Source organism: Saccopteryx leptura, chromosome 1, assembly GCF_036850995.1.
Source record: "Saccopteryx leptura isolate mSacLep1 chromosome 1, mSacLep1_pri_phased_curated, whole genome shotgun sequence".
NCBI lineage: Eukaryota > Metazoa > Chordata > Mammalia > Chiroptera > Emballonuridae > Saccopteryx > Saccopteryx leptura.
The window spans coordinates 74,978,290-75,001,171 of record NC_089503.1 but is presented as its reverse complement, the minus strand read 5'-3'; the positions used below and the strand labels follow the sequence as shown (position 1 = coordinate 75,001,171).

The following is a 22,882-nucleotide window of genomic DNA, read 5'->3' as shown; positions in this document are numbered from 1 at the left end:
TGTGTTCTAACATTTGTTCTATCCTAGAGAATGTTCCATGTGCACTTGAAAAAATGTACATTCTGCTGCTTTGAGATTAAATATTCTGTAAATATAATTTAAATCCATCTAGTCCAGTGTGTCATTTAAAGTTACTGTTGCCTTGTTGATTTTGTTTTACATCCATTGATGTCAACGGGGTGTTAAACTCCTATACAATGACAGCATTATTGTTGCTCTCTCCCTTATGTCCACCAAGATTTTCTTTATATATTTAGGTGCTTTTTGGCTGAGTGCATATATGTTTACAGGTGTTACAGCCTCTTGTTGGATAGATCTTTTTAATATTATGTAATGTCCCCCTTGTTTCTTGTTATGGTCTTTGTTTTGAAGTCTGTTTTGTCTGATACGAATATTACTACTCCAGCTTTTTTAATTATTATTTTCATTTCCAGTTGCATGAAATAAATTTTTCAATCCCTTCACTTTCAGATTGTATGTATCTTTTATTCTGAGGTGGATCTTTTGTAGACAACTTATATATTGGTCATGTTTTCTTTTATTTTTATTTTATTTTATTTTTTTAAAATTTTTTATTTATTCATTTTAGAGAGGAGAGAGAAGGGAGAGAGAGAGAGAGAGGAGAGAGAAACAGAGAGAGAGGGTGGGGAGGAGCTGGAAGCATCAACTCCCATATGTGCCTTGACCAGGCAAGCCCAGGGTTTCAAACCGGCGACCTCTGCGTTCCAGGTCAACGCTTTATCCACTGTGCCACCACAGGTCAGGCTGGTCATGTTTTCTTATCCATTCAGCTATTTATGTCTTTTGATTAGAACATTTACTCTATTTACATTTAAAATTATTATTAATAGGTACTTATTTATTGATATTCTATTTTTTATACCTATGTTTCTCTCTCTTTCTTTTGCTTAAAGAAGTTCCTTTAACATGTCTTGTAATATTGGTTTGATGGTAAGAAACTCCTTTAGCTTCTTCTTTTTTTTTTTTTTTGGTCTGGGAACTCTTTATTTCTTCTTCAATTTTAAATGATAGCCTTGCTGAATAAAGAAGTCTTAGTTGTAGGTCCTTGCTTTTCTGCTTTTCATCACTTTTAATATTTCATGCCAGTCCCTTCTGACCTGAAGTGTTTCTTTTAAGAAATCAGTAGACATCCTAATAGGCGTTCCCTTTTAGGTAACTGCCTTTTTCTTTCTGGTCTTAAGATTCTTTCTTCATCTGTAATTTTGCCATTTTAATTGTGATATGCCTTGGTGTGGGCCTCTCTGGACTAATCTTGTTTGGAATTCTTCTATGCTTCCTGGGTTTGTGTGTCTTTTCCTTTCACTAGGTTAGTGAAGTTTTTAGCCATTAACTGTTCAAATAGCTTCTTGATTTCTTGCTCACTCTCTTCTTCTGTTACCTCTATGATGCAGGTGTTGTTATGCGTGATGTTGTCCCCGAGATCCCTTAGACTTTTCTCATTTTTTAAAATTCTTTTTTCTTTGTGTTGCTCTGCTTGGGTGTTTTCTGTTATCATGTCCTTTAAATTGCTGATTCAGTCCTGCTTTATCTCACCTCCTGTTGATTCCTTCTAGTGTATTCTTCATTTCAGATATTATTTTCTCATTTCTGACCATTTCTTTATTATGGTTTCTATGTTATTTTCAATGCTTATTATCTCTTTAATTAAGTCCTCTGAGATCATCTATTCTTCCCCTAAGGTCCTTGAACCTCCTTATAACCATTGTTTTTAAACTCTGCATCTGGTGTCTTGATTGCTTCCATTTCAGTTCGTTCTTTTTCTGGGATTTCTCTTGTTCTTTCTTTTGGCATGCATTTCTTTGTCTCCCCATTTTGTCTGCCTTTTTTGTGTTTGTCTCTGTGTATTAGGTAGATCTGCTATGACTCCCAAACTTTTTGTGGCTTTATGATGTTGGTGCCTTGAGTGGCTCAGTGGTGGAATCTTCCAGATTACCTAAGCCGGGTGATCTAGGTATGTTTCTTGTGTGGGTTATCTATGCCCTCCTGTTGTAGTTGAGTCTTGAATGCTGTTGGCCTATTCATGGGTGGAGTTAAACCTCTGGCTGGCTAACTATAAAGATAGACCTCGATCACCATGCATGAGATGTTGTTAGGAGCTGCCCCCCAAGATAGAGTTGTTCCCAGCAGGGTCTGATGCCTGCCAGAATGTCCCTTTGGATGTGCCACTGTGTGGCTAGTTGGGTCAAACTATGGTGTGGTCTGAAGCTTGCCACTGGTTTTTTGGGGGTTTTTTTTTGGTTTTGGGTCTACTTGGAAGATGTTTTAAAGGAAGCCAATGTCAGATATTGTGTGTTACCAGCCTTGGGCTACCTGTCTGGAGCTATCTCTCAATTCGTTGTTTGTGGCTGTGTCTACTGAGCCTAGGTGTGCGGGGGTGGAGCCAAGCTGTGTACAAAGGCCAGGTTCCTGCAGCTCTGAGCTGGGGGCAGATCTATTGTTCTAATTTTTAGTACATCTTTCTACGAGGTTGCTACTTATGTGCTATATTAACGATATTTCAATTCATAAGATATTAGGGAGGGGAGCAAAATTGTTTCCTGTTTCCAGAGACAAATGTAACAATGTTTTTTCTTCATTTTCATTTGAAAATCTCATCAGGAGGAGTTACATACTGTTATTCTCACTTACTGATAAAAAAAGAATATTGGAGGGAAAGTAATTATGAATGTCACAGAGCCTCTGTCTAGAGAGCCTAACCCTACTCCATTCAAAGGCATGTATAGGGAATGCATTGTAAATGAGATTTGGCACCTTAACCCCTCACTCCCACTGCCTTTACCTCTGGAGTGTTGTGTGGATAGTAATTGTATTTTATTTTTTGTATTCGCATGAGAGAGGAATTATAATGTGATAATTCTGAACAAGAGAAAAAGAATGCCCTTTTCAAATATGTGGATGGCAATAAGAGCCAATTAATAGTGTAAATAATTTATTGAGCCAAGTCTTCTGGACTTCTCCACATTTTATTATATAAATGATTACCTGGATGATTCTTTTAAATGGAACTCTCTGCCATTTGGGACTACTTACTGGCAAGAGTGATTTTAGAGCATGATTTTTCTTCTACTTGAAACATTTTATCTAGGGAATTCTAAAGGAATGATTTTCTATATGCGTAGATCTAAAAACATACTCTTTAGACCAGTGGAACACAGTAGGCAGGCAGTCTTTATAAACAATGAATTAAAGACACTGTCAGCTTCATATTTTAGCCTCAAGAGTTAACCAGGGTTAGACAAATATTTATGAATGTAGGCTTACTGTACTGGCTTATCCTCCCTCTACTTTGCCCCTAGGAGGAGGAAATTAAGAATAATTATTGGAGGATGAAGGTGTTTATACAGTATAATTAAATGTTGAAAGTTGTTGATTCCCAGGTATCTCCTCTTTTTGAAGCCATTTGCATTGAAGGCTCTTTTCACCCACACTGATGTGGCCTGAGAGGCTTCTGTGATCTTCCTATGAGAGAGAGGCACCTACCTAGTCTTTTTAGAATGTCAGATGGGAACCTGGTGAAGCCCAGGAAAAGGAAGGCCCAGAGCTTATATGTTAAGCAAATTCTATTCTAATACTGAGAGAGAAAAATTATTTCCCTATATGTTTTTACAGTTTTCTTTTCCATGTCCCCTGATTTGAAGTGATTATATATTATAATTTGGTCAAAGCGGAGAATAAACTAGCATACTGTTAATAATTAAGCTGTGGGTGTGGGTAAAACGGTACATGTGGTTATTCTGCCTATTCCTAGGCATAGAGGAGGCTCCCTAGTCCTAGGGAGGCTGCTGGACTGCTTTTAAGGTAGGTCTAGAGCCAGAAACACAAAAAGAGGCCCTATCTTAAATATCCTACATGGGTATTTGGGAGCCCAGAACCTTAAAATAATAAACGTGGTAGATTTGCCTAGCCTTGTCCTACTTTAGAGATTGTAATTCTATGTCCTCTAAAATGGTGGGTAGAAGGCTGAGGATTTATGAGCCCATGAGATGGCTATATCTTTTGTATACTATCCATGACTTGCAAATGATCTGTTCTGAATACTTTCTAGATGCTTAATTTTTGATGGGTCTTACATAATTATTGTAAATTTGATGCTTATTACTACTACTGCGAAGTCCCACTTTGCCAACAGGGTAGGTGTTCTCAATTTGGATTCATAATCTCTAGGACTCGTTTCAGGGAAACATGCAGGGAATTCATGGATTTCTGAAATATAAACCTACACATATCATATATATACCTACTCTTAATTTCAAAACTGTACATGGCCCAAAAGAAGTTGAAAGTAACTGAACTGAATGTGGCTCCTTGAAGCTAGATATTTACTAGACAGCTAAAGTATTACATTATATTATATTATATATCCTGCTTAAGTTTTATCCAGAGTTAAAGACAATGAATTTGTGGGAAAAATAAGAGCCACTGGGTCAATTTTATTCTCACATGAAGGCACTGTAAAGAGAACTTAGTGGGAAAATATAGATATGGACTTGTGAATCGCACTGCACCATCATTTTAGAGCATAATAATACTATTTATAATAACTTCAAGATTTAGATAATATTTAATACGTTACGGTACTGTTCTTGGCACTTTATATACATATGTATATATACATTTTTATTAAACAGCGCTATGAAGTAAGTATGATCTTTGTTCTTATTTTGCAGATGAGAAAGTGAGGCGCAGAAGGTTAAATTAGATACAGAGAACAGACAGCTCTCCGAGGGGAGGGAGATTGGCAGGGTGGGTGAAAAAGGTGAAGGGATTAAGCAGGACAAATTGCTAGTTGCAGAATAGCCACAGAGATGTGGATGTAGCAAAGGGGTTATAGTCAATAATATGAAGATAAACATGTATGGGCCTTGATAGGTTGGGGCGGGGCGGGGGGGAGAGGACCACTCTGTGAAGTGCATGGTTTTCCGGCCATTTTGCTGTACATCTGAAACTGATACAGAAGACGATTAAATGTGAACTGTGATTGAAAAATTTAAAATACAAACTTGAAAATGACTAGCCAAAGCCACCCAGTTCATACCTGGTAGAGCTTGGATTGAACCCACAGTCTGACCTCAGAATCTAAGCATTTAATTTCTATCTGTTTCTTGAGTTATTGAATTATTTATTCATGGTTTGGAAAGTACTTTTGTTTACAAATTAAAATATATTGATGTCATGTGAAAATCTAGGATATCATTCTAATTTATCTGTATAAGTTGGTAAATGTGCATGTATGTATGCTTGTGTGTTTTGAATAAAAAAATCAATTTTGTTACAAGTTATATATATAGATTCTAAGGTTTGAAGGTGAAATTTTGTCCCTTAGGAAAATAGAATGAAAAGAAAATGCCCACTTTTTGATATTAGTTTATAACTGTTTCTTAAAGTATATTTGTGTGGAATTATTAATCTCCAAAATCTTCCACGTAATTTGGAAATAACAATAAAAAAGCTAGGTGTCAGACTAGAGCCAACAAATGTACAGTGGAAGAGGCACTCTGGTCAGTATTCTTCATTGCCATGCTGCGTCTTTGTAGCTCTTCATTCAGGGTACGGATTTCCACACTTTTAAAAGTCTGTTACCAAGCCTCGGAATAGTGCTTGTCATTGCTACCAACACATAAAAAGGATGAGGATGGTACTTGCATAGAAAAAAAGAAAAAAAGAAAGAACCTGCATATATACTCCTTGAAAATGTCCAAGGGAAAGATAAGCTCAAATAAACACCATATATCCAGAAGTGCAGAATATTACACACTATATAAATCCTTAGGTAAAAGAGAGAAAGTCACCTTATCACTGAAGTTGTACTTGAATAGTGGAAAATTTTATTGTTCTCTTCTGCCTCTCCCTAGTGTGTACCTATGAGTTCCAATATAAAAGAGAAAATACAGCTGAGGACATACCCTGGGTGAACTAAAGTTTTTGAGGGTAGGAATGTTTTTATCTGTCTTTTATCAATGGGATCTCTTTCACAAGTCATCACTCCATATTTGCTGGATTAAGCATAATTGTATTAATTGGCTATTAGCTAAGAATGTGTTGTCCTTTTAGGCCCTTCCAATATTCTTCCAATTTTTATTGCAAATAGTAATAAAAAGTAATCCAGGTATTTGTTTAAATATAACTTGGATTCTCAATTTGGGACTGTCACTTATATTTAGTGTTATCCAGGTAATAAGTTATTACGGAAACTGGTTTATCAGCTCCAGTACTAAAGGAATTTACTAGTAAGTCTAGACTATTTCGGTTGTATTGCAGACCGGCTTGGGGATTTTTGTGTACTTCTATGGCTAAAAATTCTTTGATACACAGAAGGAAAAAAATATATTTCTCTTTATTTGTTTTCTTTCACTTTTTGGTGTTTGAATTTTTTTACTTAAATATATAGAATGAATAAAATTCCTGAGAATTGTCTTTCTTATGTGAAATTCAAATCCCCTCACATAATAGTATTTACATAGTTCCCATATGTTAAAAAATATAACATTATAAAACTATGACCTTTAAGATATATGTGTTTCCCACTATAATTTCCTAATCATAGGATTAATGTTCATTTTTATGTAAAAAAAAAAAAAAAGATTTATTTCTGCAGATATTTTTTTTTTCTGAAAGCTAGATGGGGGTGGGAATTGCAGTCATATGGTATTGTCTCCCTTAAGGATACCATATATATAGACAGATGTAGTATACAAGAGCATTTTTATGTACATAAATTCATTTGTGCTATAAGCTACACTCACTTTTTAATGAATTTTAATCTTCTAAGCTGTGAATTTACTTTATTCTCATTTTAGGACAGAAATAGTGAGCTTCAGACCAAATATTTTTTACATAATTTTAACCTCAGTTTTTCTCTTGGGACCTTATTTATAATAGCACGTGGTTCTGGCTGGAAGTACAGGAAGAGAAAGTTGGGAAGGATGGAGAAGGAACAAGGGATACATTATCTTAAGAAATGTTTTTAGTACATTAGTGTTTTATCTCTCACTGCCTTTTTAGTAAAGTGTGAAAGCAGAGGAAATGCTAAGAGATACTGAATGCTTATTTATTTATTTTTTTCTGAGAAATCAAAATCTTTAGTTTTACATACCAGTATAGTAGAGTAATAGGTACTATCTTTCTTCTTTAGTGGAAGAAACTTAGTAAAATAAGTTTGACCAATTTTATCTCACACATTTTGGGACAGTTCATGTCTTGATCCTATGCTTTTATATTTCAAGGTTTAGTTTTGCTAGCTACGTAGTGTCAGTGGCAGGCTGCTTAATTTACGGGTCTCAATGCAAAATAAAAATATGGGGCCTCTTGATCAAAAATTATTAAGCGGGCCTGACCTGTGGTGGCGCAGTGGATAAAGTGTCGACCTGAAAATGCTGAGGTGGCCGGTTCGAAACCCTGGGCTTGCCTGGTCAAGGCACATATGGGAGTTGATGCTTCCAGCTCCTCCCCCCTGTCTCTCTCTCCTCTCCTCTCTCTCTCTCTCTCTCTCTTCCCCTCACCCCCTCTTTCTCTCCTCTCTAAAATGATTATATAAATAAAAATTAAAAAAAAAAACTTAAAAAAAAATTATTAAGCATTTTAAGATGGTGACAATAGAGCATTGAACCTATCACGGGGCCTTTTTAAGAGCAGAGTCCCATGAGACTGCACAGGTCACACACCCACGATGCTAGCCCTGTCTGTGTTGCCCAGTCTCATAGCTTGTGCAGCAACACCAGTAGGAGCTAGACACTTATATGCTCAGATCAATCTGCAGGATTACAGTACACTCAGGTGTCAGTAGCAAGAGCCCAGGAAGGGATGCAATGACAAGAACCTGGCTAGGCCAGACAAAGTGGGGATGAGAGTAAAAGGCTTGGTTTGTTGAGGACCTAGATGATTAAGGCTTCCTTGAGGCACATTATATCCCTAGCTTAGAAAAGCATTCTATTTTTAGATGCTTCTAATAGGTAGGATTGACTCTTGAGAACTTGTCTGTTTAGGTTAGAATTGTCTCAGGATCAGAGAAGCCCTAAGTTCTCAGTTTGGACTTGGCATTATGGGAGGATGAAGAAGGATGATGTAAGTTGCAGACTGATTTAATGCTATTTCTTACATATGTGGATGTATGTACATGATTTAATTTATTAAATACCATTTGCAAAATCTAGACATTTTGTTTGAAGTTAGACTATGAGTTCAAACTCAGTACTGTTTGTTAAAAACAGATGACTCCTCAAATCATATGTTTCAACAACAACCACAAAAAGTTGTCTATAGATATTTAGTTCACTAATTTATTCAATGACTATTCACTGAACCATACTTTTTGATTATAGGCACAGTTCTAGGCACCAGAAAAATAGCAAAGGCATAGGACAAATTCTTGACCTTATGTAGTGTACACTCTAGTGAAATAAAGAATCCAGTGAATTTCATTGGGTTTTGAAATATTGAATTTGAATCTATTTTCTTGAGCTCTTTTTTCTTACTTGAAATAAAGTAAAAGGAACTTTGCGAAAGAAGTTATCTTTTTCTGTAAAGAATAGAAATATGTTGTGTGTTATAGCATACTACGAAAATAGTAGTTTCCTCATGGGACAAGACTTTTCTTTCTTCACTTTATAAAAGGATTGAAATCACCACAAACATAAAAGTAGCATGAATGACACTGCATTTATTAGAAAAGTATAACATGCAATTGAAGTGTGGATGATTTTGCGATTCTCCTTTCAGCAGGGATATTTAACTTTTGCCATAATATATATTTTTAAAGATTTTATTTATTCATTTTAGAGAGGGGAGAGAAAGTGAGAGAGAGGAGAGAGAGAGAGAGAGGGAGAGAGAGAGAGAGAAGGGGGAGGAGCAGGAAGCATGAACTCCCATATGTGCCTTGACCAGGCAAGCCCTGGGGTTTGGAACAGGCGACCTCAGCATTCCAGGTTGACGCTTTATCCACTGAGCCACCACTGGTCAGACATAATGAATTTTTTTTTTATGATTTTGTAGGCTGTAACCACTAGGATTTATTCTGAGTAAAATATTTTTTATGACTTTGTCATCATCAGGCATTAAAAATATGGTATTATAACTATAATGCCTCTTTAAGAAAAAAGAAAAGAAATCTAGTTTTTTGAAACACAGTTGAATATTGAAACCACATCTTGAAATCCTTATGAGTGCAAAAATAATAGCATGCCCAACCTTGTATTTTGATACACTATAAAATCTTTTATTTCTCCTGATAGAAGACTAGACATTCCAAGGAGACTTTATAATCTCTTTGGAACACAGTACGCTATCACTAAAAAAAATCGGTAAATAAGCATTTCTATTCTTACATGCTCTGCGAGCCTCCTTTTCCTACCTCTGATGGTGTCACTGCTAATACTTGGGAAGACTCTCTGTTTACCATTCACTAACATCTTTTTCCCTTCCTGTTTTTTGCTTTCAAATTATGTATCATTTAATTGAAAGATACAATACAGATATATAGGAATGTTCCCTGCTTTGTAGCTAGTAGATACACTTGCTATATTCAAACAAATTATGTGGTGTTTATTTGCTTTTAAAGCCTATTCACTTGAAAGGCATGGAAGCTTTCCTGTGTGCAAGAAAATTGCTGGAGGGCAAACAAAGTTTGGCAGTGACTATGAACATTTGGGGTTGATATAAATGAGTAAGACACAATCCCTTCTACTAATTTTGGAATAAACCATGTGCCTTTGTTCATTGTGCTCCCACACATTGCAGTGCCATCTCCTATTCTCTAACCAATGGAACCTCTACATCCTTCGTGATTTTGTCCATGAAGCCCTTTCCAGAATGTCGTAATTAAAGTTTATCTCACTTACCCTCTAGAGTTCACTAAATATCTATATAGCATTACTCATTTTGCTTTTTTGTTATTGTTGCTTTCATGCTCATGCCTGGTATAAATAAGCCATGGCTATTCAATTTAAACTAATTAAAATGAAATAAAATGAGGAGTTATGTTTTTTGCCTGCACAAGCCACATTTCAGTTGCTCAGTACGCAGATGCAGCTCGTGGTTTCCCTGTTAGACAGGACAGAGGTTTAGACTCCTTCCACCATCACGGAAAGTTCTATTGGTAATCAGCATGTTAAACTGTAAGCTTCTTGATGGCAGGGGCCACATCACTTAAAATAATAAAGTTCAAAGCAATAAAGTAATAAATGTAAAATATGAATGTCGCAGTGGTGGAGGGGGCAAGAAGGAAGATCGGGATTGTTTGGCATATGACACAGAGCTGCATGGCACTTACAGCTCTGTTATGTATGGGAAGAGAACATTAATCCCTAAGAAAATATAAGTACGTTATATCTGCTGAAATTATGTAGGTACCGGGGATTCAAAACAATCATAGAAACCACATGTATAACTCAAATGTAGCCAATGTGGTCACAATGACGTAAATGAAGAGATGATATTGGATTTTTACCTACCAATCCGAATATCCATAGTATCTAGTTTATATTTCTATTCAAAATTCTTCAGAATAAAAGTATTTTAATGGGCTTAAAATATAATTTTAGAGAAATATTATATTATAAGAATTCTAAGATATCTGCATTATTTCCAAAAAACATGAGCACTTCTATTTTTTACTAGTACAATGAAAAAGTAAGTTATTGTGTTTAATTGAACTTGAAAAATAACAAAATTATTGGTTTGCTGACCATGCATATCTGTAAATTTTTATTCAGTGTATACGTTGGTCTTTAATTTCAGAATATTGCTCGTAAGTGGGATAGGCATTCTGTAGGGTGAGTAAGCCTGGTAGACGAGCATGGCCTCAGCCTCTGATTGGGCCACTGATTGACAGTGTGGTCTTAGGCAGATCACTTAAGAGCTCCACAAGTTTTCACTCATTCAAAGATGGAGCCACTGGTCTTTATCACACAAATTTGTTAAGTTTATGAAAATAAGCATTGAAGCATCAAGCATCTGTTTGACATGCGCAATACCTGTCCTTTCAATGAGTTCAAAATTGGCCCACGTCCTTTCTTGTGCACACATGTGTATCCTTACCACTTGATTTAGCTAAATAATCTGAGAGTTCATACTTGATTTATTTTTTTCCTGAATGACATTTTTGTGGGTTTTCATTGTCTATCTATAGATCTTTTCTCTCTTACATGTTTTTTTGTTGGCAACAATTGCAAACTAAGACAAATAAAAGAACACTTTAATGGGGTTTTAAGATAGAGGTGGGCTGTACCATTTACCTTGAGAGTAGTTTAAAATACATAATTTCTCAGAATTGAAAGGGATTCTAGAATATTATGTGCTGTTTTATATACCAAGAACAGCAACATTGTTTGTTTGACTGAATTGGCATGAAGATCTGTACTGCATAGTGACAGCATTTGTTGTTCTAAAAACCATTAGCACATGAGGTCTTGTTCACCTGAACACTGTTACAACTTTGGAGAAGGAATAAATAACATCCCTTTGCTTGATGTTAATTAGCCCTCCTCCAACACACACACACATCCCACATATTCATCCCCCTACACACACACACACACACACACACACACACACACACACACACACACACACTATCTGACCTTATTTCTAGATTTTTGTTCCTTTGAACTCCTTTTCTTGACTTTTACTTTTTTAACCAATAGATTTGTTTTGCATGATATAGGTTTTTGGAGTTACGAATATGAGGTTTCTGAATCCCATGTTTTGACTACTACTTAGTTAATCTCTTATCCAGACAAAGCCTTAGGTACCTTTTCTGTGTAATGGGAATAAAAACATTTACCTTGTGTGATTATATTATTGTGAAGTAAGAAATAGGTGTTTAAAAATTCCTTACATACTTTCTTAATAAATATTAATACTTTTATTTTTACCTTTTTAATAGATATGTTGTTAGAATCTGATGAACTAACATGCTGTGTGAGGAGAGGTGAATAACATAGAATTTGGGTCAGAGCTGGATTCAAATCTTGGCTGTCCCACTTATTAGCTGGTGACCCTGGGGTATTATTTAATTAAAATAGCATTTTACTTTGTAAAAAATTCAGCTGTTGTGAGGATAATGTGAAATATGTGTAAATTGCTCTGTATTAGACCTGGTGTCTATCATATAGCACTAAGCTATTGCCAAAACATTCTATTCCAATTATTATCTGTGGTCTAACTTATGTTCAGCATCTCCCAAGATATCTTCCACTAGATTATAATTTTCAAGAGGGTTATGGGCCAGATTTTACTCCTTTTTTAACTTTGTAGAACTACCTAGAATAGTGCCAATTGCACTATGCCAATGTTTGCTCAACTTCTGGCCAGTAGAATAACTACCTGAGGTTTTTGGTGGTCCCTCCTGTCATTGACCACCTCAGGAGGGCCAACAGAAACAACAGGTTTGGGTAAATCATTTGTAACAGAAGCTGAATCAAATTAATGGATTTTCCAAGTATAAAGCCACAACAATTGCATTATATGACTAGAACTCTATAAAGGATTATGTACTTGGCTCATGTTTGTATAATACCTATTAATTTATTTTGTACATAGGCCATATCTACTGCATTACTTTAAAAAAAGGCATATTTGGCCTATTATAAGTATTTTAAAATACAGCCCACTACTTAGATGCTCCAAACATGTACTGTATGCTCTCTGATGACTTCATGATAACTAGTTCTAAGGAAGAAAGTAGAATATGAAGAAGAGAGAAAGGAAACTGAACATAAGCAAAAGGGAGAAAAAGAATAATCAGGTTGAATAGATGGTGCATTCCCCCATGACTATCTTGGCTATTGCTTTTCTAACTTTTATATGTGCATCTATTTAGTATCGTTATTCATATTATAGTTTCAAAATATAATCTTTGTAGAATCATTATAACCATGATGTACCTAAAATATACTTTATTAATGTACTAAAATTAATTACTTGGTAGCATGAAGGGTAATTTAAAAACATATTCTTGCCAACCAGGAATAATAATTTTTTAAATAAATATTTTAATATTTTAAAAATTAAAATAAAACATTGAAAATTGTCAATGCTTTTCAAAATTTTACTTTTTTCTTCTTATGCCAAGAACTGATGTCTCTACAATTTGTTGTTTGACCCACTATCCCCATGAGGTTGATCTTACTGTACTCCTTATTGATAAGAAATATAAAACACAGAAAGTTGAATGGCTTGTCTTCAGATGTCACAAAATATGAAACAATCAGAATGAGATTTTAGGATTTTAGTCTTTTTCTGCCTGATTTATTATTTTGAGCCTTTTATATAATCTTGTTTGTGGAGAAATTGGAAACAAAACAGGTTTATGGTCTGATTGCTATGAATTCCTTAATTATCTTCAGACTCTAAGTTCTGGTTATGAGTTCTCAGTTCTGGTTGTTATGTTTGTTTAACATTTCTCTGTAAACTAGCCTGTTTTATTCAGGCTTAGCCAAATCTAATATGATTCCTATACCTTGTTATTTGTGTTTGAAGATATAGTAAAAGTACCCATCACTATAGTGTTTATTGAAGTGGAAAATTGTATACGATTGTATTAATGCCTGATAGATTAGAAATAAAGGCTATCAGATAAAAAATTTAAAAAGATCATATGTGTTTTTCTCTTTCATACATTTGTAGCATGCTTTGAAAAGGAGAGGGAGCTATATTTTTGGTTTATTCAAATAGTAAAGAATTTGTTGAAATTTCTCAATTGCTCTTAAGTAAGATATATGAGAAATACTTTTGGGATAAATACTATGTAAAGTTAACGAGAAGACGTGTTCTTTTCTTATACTGTATCCCCTGAATTCAGGCCTTTTTTATTTTCCTGATTTTATTTATTTATTTATTTATTTATTTATTTATTTATTTATTTATTTTAGAGGTTTACTGAAGTATCAGACTAATTTAGATACCCACCCTCCTGGCTGCATCTATCTTAATGGAACCCGCTACCGGAATATTCACCTACCCGAGTATCTCTCAGAACATGTTCATAAGTCTTTCCCTGGAGAATTTTCAAGACCAGATGAAGTTACTTTGAACACATCTGTGAAGATTTGTACAGAAGAGCCCAGATTCCAAGCTAATTTTCCACAGGTCAGATTAATTTTATGTGTTGAATAGTCTCTGCAAAGTTTATATTCTCATAATAATTTATCAACATTACATTTAAACATGTTTTTGAAGGTATGTAAAGCAGTTTTTCTTACAGAACAGAACATTTTGGGATGTACCCATAGCAAGTTACTTCCTATTGTTCCATTATAGGCAGCTGACAGTTCAAGGAGAAAGACCTATGACATTACAGAATATAACCAACCATATGATCTTTGCATTTTATGGCACTGTTTGCCACAAGAGAGGTAACAAAGATATTCTCCCTATCCATTGAGAAAAATAGGTTAAATAATAAAAACAGTAGTGAAAGAACTAATACTAATAATAGTAATAGTATAGTATAATATGGTATATTATGTATAATATTATAAATACTAAATTATAAAATTTATTTATTGACTGCTTAATATTTTCTGCTAGGCAATGTGCTAAAATGCACTGCATGCACAATTTTTTAATAGCCATAATAACTCCTTGAAACAATTACTGTTATCTTCAATTTTCTGATGGGGAAATTGTTGCTTGAACACATAAAATTCCTCGAGCAACTCTATAAACTAATATGTGGCAGAAGTGGAGTGCAGAACTAGGTCTTTGAGTAAAATGTTTGCTCTTGGAAAACTTCCCCAAATACCCAGTGGATAGTTTAATAATGGCCATAATTGTCCTCTGTGGCTGGGGGAGCTGCCATGTGGGAATTATACCCTATAATTTTCATCTGTACCAAGTAGAAGTAGGGGAAATAGTGATGATGAGTGCCTCTTTTAAGAAGAAAGTGAGTAAATTAGAAAAAGAGTAAAGGCAGTCAAATACAGGATAATGAGAGACTAGACTTCAGGTGGTAAGCAAGTAATAGAGTATACAGATATGTTATATTATAAAGTTACACACCTGAAATGTATACAATGTTATAAACCAATGTTTCCCCAACAAATTTAACTAAAAATAAAAAAGAAGAAAGGGGAATCAAAAGGTAGAGTGATCTGTTGATGACTTTGGGATGAGTGTGTTAGTCTTGTGTTTATTATTAATAATAATCCTCTAGATTTCTATAAAGCTTTACAATTTTCCAAACTTTTCTGTTATGTGTTAGGCAGGACAGGTATTATAACTCCCATTTTACTTATGTGCAATCTGATGCTTAGAGGGTAAGAAACTGTCCCAAAGTTGCAAGACTGCTGCAGATTGCAGAGCTTGTCCTGGGATGCTTACACACTGTATTAATGTCTGCAGGGATAGAGGAAGGTTTAGAATAACTGTGTATATCAGGTTTTAAAAAGTGATCATTATAATAAGTTTGGGTTGGAGGCCTCCAAGTGCTGAGGGAGACACAGCGTGCACTTGTAGGAAGAAGGTCAACCACCTAGGCTTCAGCACTTCCCAGAGTATGCAGTTATCCTGCGATCAGGGCTAGCCCTCCAGCCGCTCTGTGAAATTGTTCCGCTTTCCAAATTCTAAATGTTATCATCTTTAGTTGTTCATAATTATTATGTAAAAATAAGTTGTAAACAACATGCCTTGTCTATACTATTTATAAATATGTGCACATATTTTACATTTTGTATATGTATATACATTATGCATATATACTATGCATTTAAAATATCCAGGTTTTTTTTTTTTCTTTTTTTGTATTTTTCTGAAGCTGGAAACGGGGAGAGACAGTCAGACAGACTCCCGCATGTGCCCGACAGGGATCCACCCAGCACGCCCACCAGGGGCGACGCTCTGCCCACCAGGGGGTGATACTCTGCCCCTCCGGGGCGTCGCTCTGCCGCGACCAGAGCCACTCCAGTGCCTGGGGCAGAGGCCAAGGAGCCATCCCCAGCGCCCAGGCCATTTTTGCTCCAATGGAGCCTTGGCTGCGGGAGGGGAAGAGAGAGACAGAGAGGAAGGAGGTGGGGGGGGGTGGAGAAGCAAATGGGCGCTTCTCCTATGTGCCCTGGCCGGGAATCGAACCCGGGTCCCCCGCACGCCAGACCAACACTCTACCACTGAGCCAACCGGCCAGGACCCAGGTTTTTTTTTTTTAACAAACATCTGATTAGTGTATTTTTTCTAAAATTATCTTCAAATTTATTGAGCTTTTAACTTCTCTTTCACCTCACTGTAGAGAAAAGTATTGTATGAATGCATTATATATGTGTTGTGTGCACAGAAGGATATGTGAAACAATGTACGATTAACTGCTGATGGTAACTGTACCCTGGGCAATGGTTTGAGGGTAGAATCTTGACATTATTATACCTTTTGTTTTTATACCATATTATTATTTGAATAAGTTGGTGTGAAAATCTGTTATTTTTCTTTGTATTTTATTTAAAATACAGATTACAATATTTTCAATGTAATGTGTGAAATAAATAATTGAGCAGGATATAAAGAATCTTATAATACAAAAGTATTTTTTAAAGTGCATTTCAAAAATTCTCTGTTAGACTTGGCTTTGGATTTCTGGACCTTTGTGCCTGTATTGTGCTGAAAGGCTTTACAGGTGCATCCGGAGTAATAAGCCAGTCACCATCATCTCGGTCATAAGTCACCCCTCGGATGTCATGGAAATTCGAATGGTCAAAGAAAATTTTAAAGCAAGACCTGGCCAGGTGAGTCATCATTCAGCAACTTTTAAAATACCATTTATTATGTAATTTTTGAAAATTAGCAGATTAGTGTCATCATTTAAATATTTGAAATTTCTCAGTCATTTAAAAATTGTTTATTTTTATTTTTAGTATATAATTCTACATTGTCCCAGTGTATCTGCATTGGAGAACCATCCATTTACCCTCACAATGGTAAGAAATGTGGTCTTTGATTTTTTTAGACATGTACATCTTCCTTTTGTGTATGTGTACTTCTCCTCATTCAAAAAGTTACTCAGGCCCTGGCCGGTTGGCTCAGTGGTAGAGCGTCGGCCTAGCGTGCGGAGGACCCGGGTTCGATTCCCGGCCAGGGCACATAGGAGAAGCGCCCATTTGCTTCTCCACCCCTCCGCCGCGCCTTCCTCTCTGTCTCTCTCTTCCCCTCCCGCAGCCTCTGCCCCAGGCGCTAGAGTGGCTCTGGTCGCAACATGGCGACGCCCAGGATGGGCAGAGCATCGCCCCCTGGTGGGCAGAGCGTCGCCCCATGGTGGGCGTGCCGGGTGGATCCCGGTCGGGCGCATGCGGGAGTCTGTCTGACTGTCTCTCCCTGTTTCCAGCTTCAGAAAAGAAAATGCAAAAAAAAAAAAAAAAAAAGTTACTCAGGGCTGTCACAATATCCTTAATATTTAGGTAAAACATCTTTTTTACAAAGAAATGTAATTATTTGTTCAGAAACTTTGTAACTATTTATTACGTATTATTTTCTACCATTTTAAAATTCAAAAGGTAATATATTTAAACTTAAATCTTATTGATTCAAAGTATAGAAACTTTTCTTGGTATTTGTACTTTGTCTTTCATGAAGGATGTACCAAAGTATAATATGTGCATGATTTTCTTTAGAGAGATTGAATTTAAGGAAAAAAGAATGTATTCTGAATTGAGGTGAAGGAATAAAAAAACCCATGCAGTGTTTAGACTAGAAAAAGTTCAGTGTAACTGGCACCCATGCTGTGTATGGAGGAGGAAAAGGAAAATAAATTCAGAAAAGTAAAATGGTATATATTATATAATGGGGGTGGGACTGGTATCTAATAAAATAATGGCATCACCAAATATTTTTAGCTCATTGTTTAATATTATTTTATGCATTATACAAGTGGCATGAGCCATTATAAAAGAGAAAACAATTCACAAGTAAATAAGGTAAAATAGGAACTTAGTCTCATTTTCCCTCTTTCCAAATTATTTTTCCTAGTTTAACATATAATACTTCCTGGTATATTTCCTGTATAATTTAGCATATATAGCTGTTTGGCATGTTTGCTGAGTGATTTCTTTTATAATTTTCTCTTTACACTCAAAAATATATTATGAGCAAACTTTCATGTTACTATATTTTTATATGCCTCATTTTTTCTTAATGATTGCATAATATTTTACAACGTATTTAATATTCCCCATTGATGATGGGAATTAATATTTTATTCAGTTTATAACAAAGGAAACTGAGAACAGGACTGTGTGTTTAAATATATGCTTGATACATGCAAATAAAATTGAAATTATGGTGGCGGGCAGATAAATAATCAGTTTGAAATGAGGGCTGAGATGTAAGGTGGGGGTTTACTAGGACTGGAACTGCTATTAAATTTGATGTGCCCTTCAGAACATGTACTTGTGAAGAGAGCTAGCCTAGAAAAATCTCTATTTAAGGGATAAAAGAAACAGAAAGGGAGTGTCAAATGCTTAGAGAAAACTCAGAAGTTATTTGACTAAATAATAGCAATTCTTTAAAGAAAATAATATTTTTGTTTTACTGCTTCAAATGTTGCATTCTGTTCATTTGTAGTAAATTTATTTATTTATTTATTTTCCTTTTACAGAGACAGAGAGTCAGTGAGAGGAATAGGCAGGGACAGACAGACAGGAATGCAGAGATGAGAAGCATCATCATTAGTTTTTTGTTGCGCATTGCGACACCTTAATTGTTCATTGATTGCTTTCTCATATGTGCCTTGACTGCGGGCTTTCAGCAGACTGAGTAACCCCTTGCTCGAGACAGCGACCTTGCGTTCAAGCTGGTGAGCTTTGCTCAAACCAAATGAGCCTGTGCTCAAGCTGGTGACCTCGGGGTCTCGAACCTGGGTCCTTGGCATCCCAGTCCGAGGCTCTATCCACTGCGCCACCACCTGGTCAGGCTAGTAAATTTATTAATGATAAGAAAACATTATGTTGGTTACTAGAAAGAAGGGTGATAAAAGGGTGATAGAAAAGAGTTGATTTTGGGTGGCGGGCACACAATACAATACACAGATGATGTACCATAGAATTGTACTCTTGAAACCTATAGAATTTTATTAACCAATGTCACCCAATAAATTTAATTTTTAAAAAAGAAAATGTAGTTTGGCATTAATGAAATAAATAACATCCTCTTATATCAAGAAAGACAAGTTCAGGAGTTGGATGGAGGCAAAGAGATTGGATACTTGGAATTTATAAGTTTTTATTTTATCTGACTATCTTTGTACCACAAACTGTGTACAGGCTTAGGAAATGGTTTGCAGCCGTCCCAGATTTGGAGGAATTGATAGCTGGCTCACTCACGCAATCCACCAAGGGAGCTTCTGTGTTCATAAAAGGGAAAAGAGGCAAATTTTGAAGCTGTCTAAAAGTGAATTTGAGTAGAGAAAATATTTTTAGGCTAAATTTTACATTATGCTCTTTTGTTAATTTACTATCATTGACCTTAAATAAACAGCCTGATAATGTTTCTGGAAAACTGAGTTTATTGAGGAACAATAAAGAATTACAATTTGGGACATGTAGTCTAATGGTGAACCACATGCAAGTCTAAAAACCAAAGCTGAGTAACTTTCTTTATAGAGAAAAAGGGCAATTCAGAGCCATTGTTATAAACAAAGAGTGCATTGGAGGTGACTGGGAGTTTGAAGTGCAGTGGCTTTTCTTTTCTTTTTTTATTCTTTTTTTTAATGATTTTATTTACTTATTTTAGAGAGGAGGGGGCAGAGCAAGAAGCATCAACTCCCATACATGCCTTGACCAGGCAAGCCTAGTGTTTTGAATGGGCAACCTCAGCATTGCAGGTCCACACTTTATCCACTGCACCACCACAGGTCAGGCTGAGGTGGCTTTTCATTGGCTGAACTGTAACAGTCTTTAATTGGCTGGTTGGTTGCTGGGCAAGGAGAAGACCCTACTTCTTCCTGCTGGAGTAGTTGAGTAGAAAACCATCTTTCTGCTGGAGATGAAAAGTATGTCTCTTCCTGTTTGAGATAATTGTGAGAGCTTCCCCTACAGGCCTTGACAGCTCAAATTTAAATGAGGTTTCTGTTTATTAATTACACTATCTTTTCTTGCCAATTCCCTTCTTTTTGTTTAATTAGTTCTATTTGGCACTTACACGTAAAATGCATGCTTCCTCAACATTTCACTGGATAGTTCCCTTAAGGGTTCCTTTGAAATGAAACAAAGCAAAACAAAATAATTTCCCATGTGCTGATTCCTACTAAAAAGTGGGTACAGTTGGCCCTGGCCGGTTGGCTCAGTGTTAGAGCATCAGCCCAGCATGTGGGAGTCCAGGGTTCAATTCCTGGCCAGGGCACACAGGAGAAGTGCCCATCTACTTTTCCACCCCTCCCCCTCTCCTTTCTCTCTGTCTCTCTCTTCCCCTCCCACAGCCAAGGCTCCATTGGAGTAAAGTTGGCCCGGACACTGAGGATGGCTCCATGGCTTTCACCTCAGGCACTAAAATGGCTCTGGTTGCAATGGAGCAATGGCCCAGATGGGCAGAGGATCGTGCCCTGGTGGGCATGCTGGGTGGATCCCAGTCGGGCGCATGCAGGAGTCTCTCTGCCTCCCTGTTCTTCACTTCAGAAAAATACAAAAAATAAATAAACAAAAGTGTGTATATGCTCCATCTTTGTCAAAGATAATAGTCCCTACTTATTAAGTGCTTTATAAATGTTGAAAATATTGTATTGTTTAATGTTTACTGTATTCCTATGAGACATGTATTATTGACTTTATATTATGTAGAAAATAATGGGACTGTGAGAGATTAAATAAAGTCACACTGCTAGTTAGTGGCACAGGTGAGACACAAACACAAGCCTGCATGGCCAAAGGGCACATTGTTAGCCATTCTGCACTGCCTCTCTGTTGCCTCACCACTCATCGAAGCTCAGAGCATTTGTATTTCTAAAACTCCTATTGTTTTTGGAGCCAAACAACAACAAAAAAAGAAGTACCATTTAGAAGAGAACTCTACTGAAACTATCAAAAGGTATTTTCAAGAGAAATATGCAATTGAAAGTTTTGAGTTGTCTGTACCACTAAGCTCTGCAAATATTGTGGAGAGCTAAAAATCAAATAAATTTCCCTGCTAGAAAAAGTCTAACACTTATTTTCATGTTCTGCGACAGTGTAAGGGTGAAATCAAATCTATAAAATATGCAATGATCACCAATTCAGTAGTTTGAACTTCAGCTCATATTTTTAAATGGATATTAAATGTTTAAAACTGAAAATATGAAAGAAACAAGTACAAAAGATAAAGCAAAGAAGCTCTAGAGTCATTTTCACAATTTCAGTCAAGGTAAACCTAGGTTTTGAATATTGATTTAATTAGAAACCCAAAGATTAGAGTTTTAATTACTTAAAGTGCTTCAGTATTTCTTACACTTGACATTGCTTTTCCTGCACAAGGACTACATGATAATTTGGTGGTTTTCCTAAAAAGTATGATTGTTTTCTGCTATTGCACCTGCATTCTCCCAGGGCAGAACCAGCAGGTGCATGCTTACTGAGAAGGTGGACGGGGATCAGGATCAGAGGGAAGAGCATCAGACCATGGATTTTGGAATCCTAGGCAGTCTGGGTTGGCGTCCTGGATCCTCCACTTATTAGTACTTTGTCTTTGGACAAGATAGTTCACATACTTACCTTTGGTTTGCTTCTTTATAAAATGTAGATAATAATAGTGACTTCTCGTGGAGTTACTGTGAATATGAATTAAAAAGATATAATGAAGTGCTAATTATGGTGCTTGGCATATAGTAAGTTCTCATAAGTTAGAAGTTGTTATTCAGCATCTTACCCACATTTCACCTTTCAGAATTTGTTGACACCTCTCCATTGGTATTATCACTCCCCATGTCACCTTTGCTATGGTGCTTTTTATTTTTATTTTTTATGTTTGTTGTTTCGAATAATGAGTGTAGAACCCAGACAGGATTAAATTGAATGTTTTTGCCTGTTCTGCAGCATGCAGTAACTGACTAAGCTCTGGCCACAGACTGGTTTAGAAAGTCATTTGGGGGACTGATGATTTATTTGTCTCTTGTGGTTTACTGGCCATTAAGATGAATGATGGACCTTTGTTGGCTGAAGATCTGGGCAGAATTTTACATGTTGTTCTTCAGCTATGTAGTAGATCTCTAAGAGTGTTTTCCAGCTATGCTATGTAATTACCAAAGTTTGGATTGTCTTTCAAAACAAATCTATTAAAGTATGCCCTCATCTAATTTAGATGGATAAATCATGTATGATTTTTGAAAGCCCAATCTTAAGAAAGCATGAAACCTACTGCTTATTACAAACTGTAGCTTCTCTTAGTATTTAACTGAGGTAGACATTAATTATGCTTATTAATATTTTTCATGGATTCTCAATTAATTAAAAAATGTAGAATTTACATTTTTATTGTAGTAATTGATTAAAGTTTACGTAAATATCTCTATATCCTCTTCTTATTATTTTAATTTAGAAGTAGACATGTGCTTTCCTGACATCTGTATTCTAAGTTATGTGATTCATTATTTTGAAGCTTGGCTAACCTGATTTCACATATTTTCCCATGAGTCAGAAGCAAGTCTAGCTGTTAGTTTGTTATTGTCTGTATTTTTACATAGCATGCCTTCACTTGCCATCATTTTTCTGCTTTGTGTTTTTAATCTCTCAATCAGTCACTTTGGGAATAGTCTTTCCAGTTTGCAATGAAAACCAGACAAGAATGGCCATGAATCTCTTAAAGATTGGAAAATTTTTTAATTATTTATTTAATTTTATGGGTTTAAATATGAGCAGGAAATATGCATTAGTGGTTTGGATCTAAGATCTTTCCCTCATTTATCTAATTCTTAAAAATTGCC

At 35.8% G+C, this 22,882-nt stretch overlaps 1 protein-coding gene across 2 annotated transcripts in view; it reads left to right on the top strand.

The window, feature by feature from the left end:
- Window positions 1-22,882, top strand: part of NOX4 (NADPH oxidase 4) — a 191,628-nt gene that overhangs the window by 64,835 nt on the left and 103,911 nt on the right. For both annotated transcript variants that reach the window (XM_066370534.1, XM_066370543.1), the window contains exons 9-11: window positions 13,887-14,103; window positions 16,563-16,727; window positions 16,857-16,919. In XM_066370534.1, coding sequence (XP_066226631.1) covers window positions 13,887-14,103; window positions 16,563-16,727; window positions 16,857-16,919 — 445 coding nt within the window. The remainder of the gene's footprint in view (window positions 1-13,886; window positions 14,104-16,562; window positions 16,728-16,856; window positions 16,920-22,882) is intronic.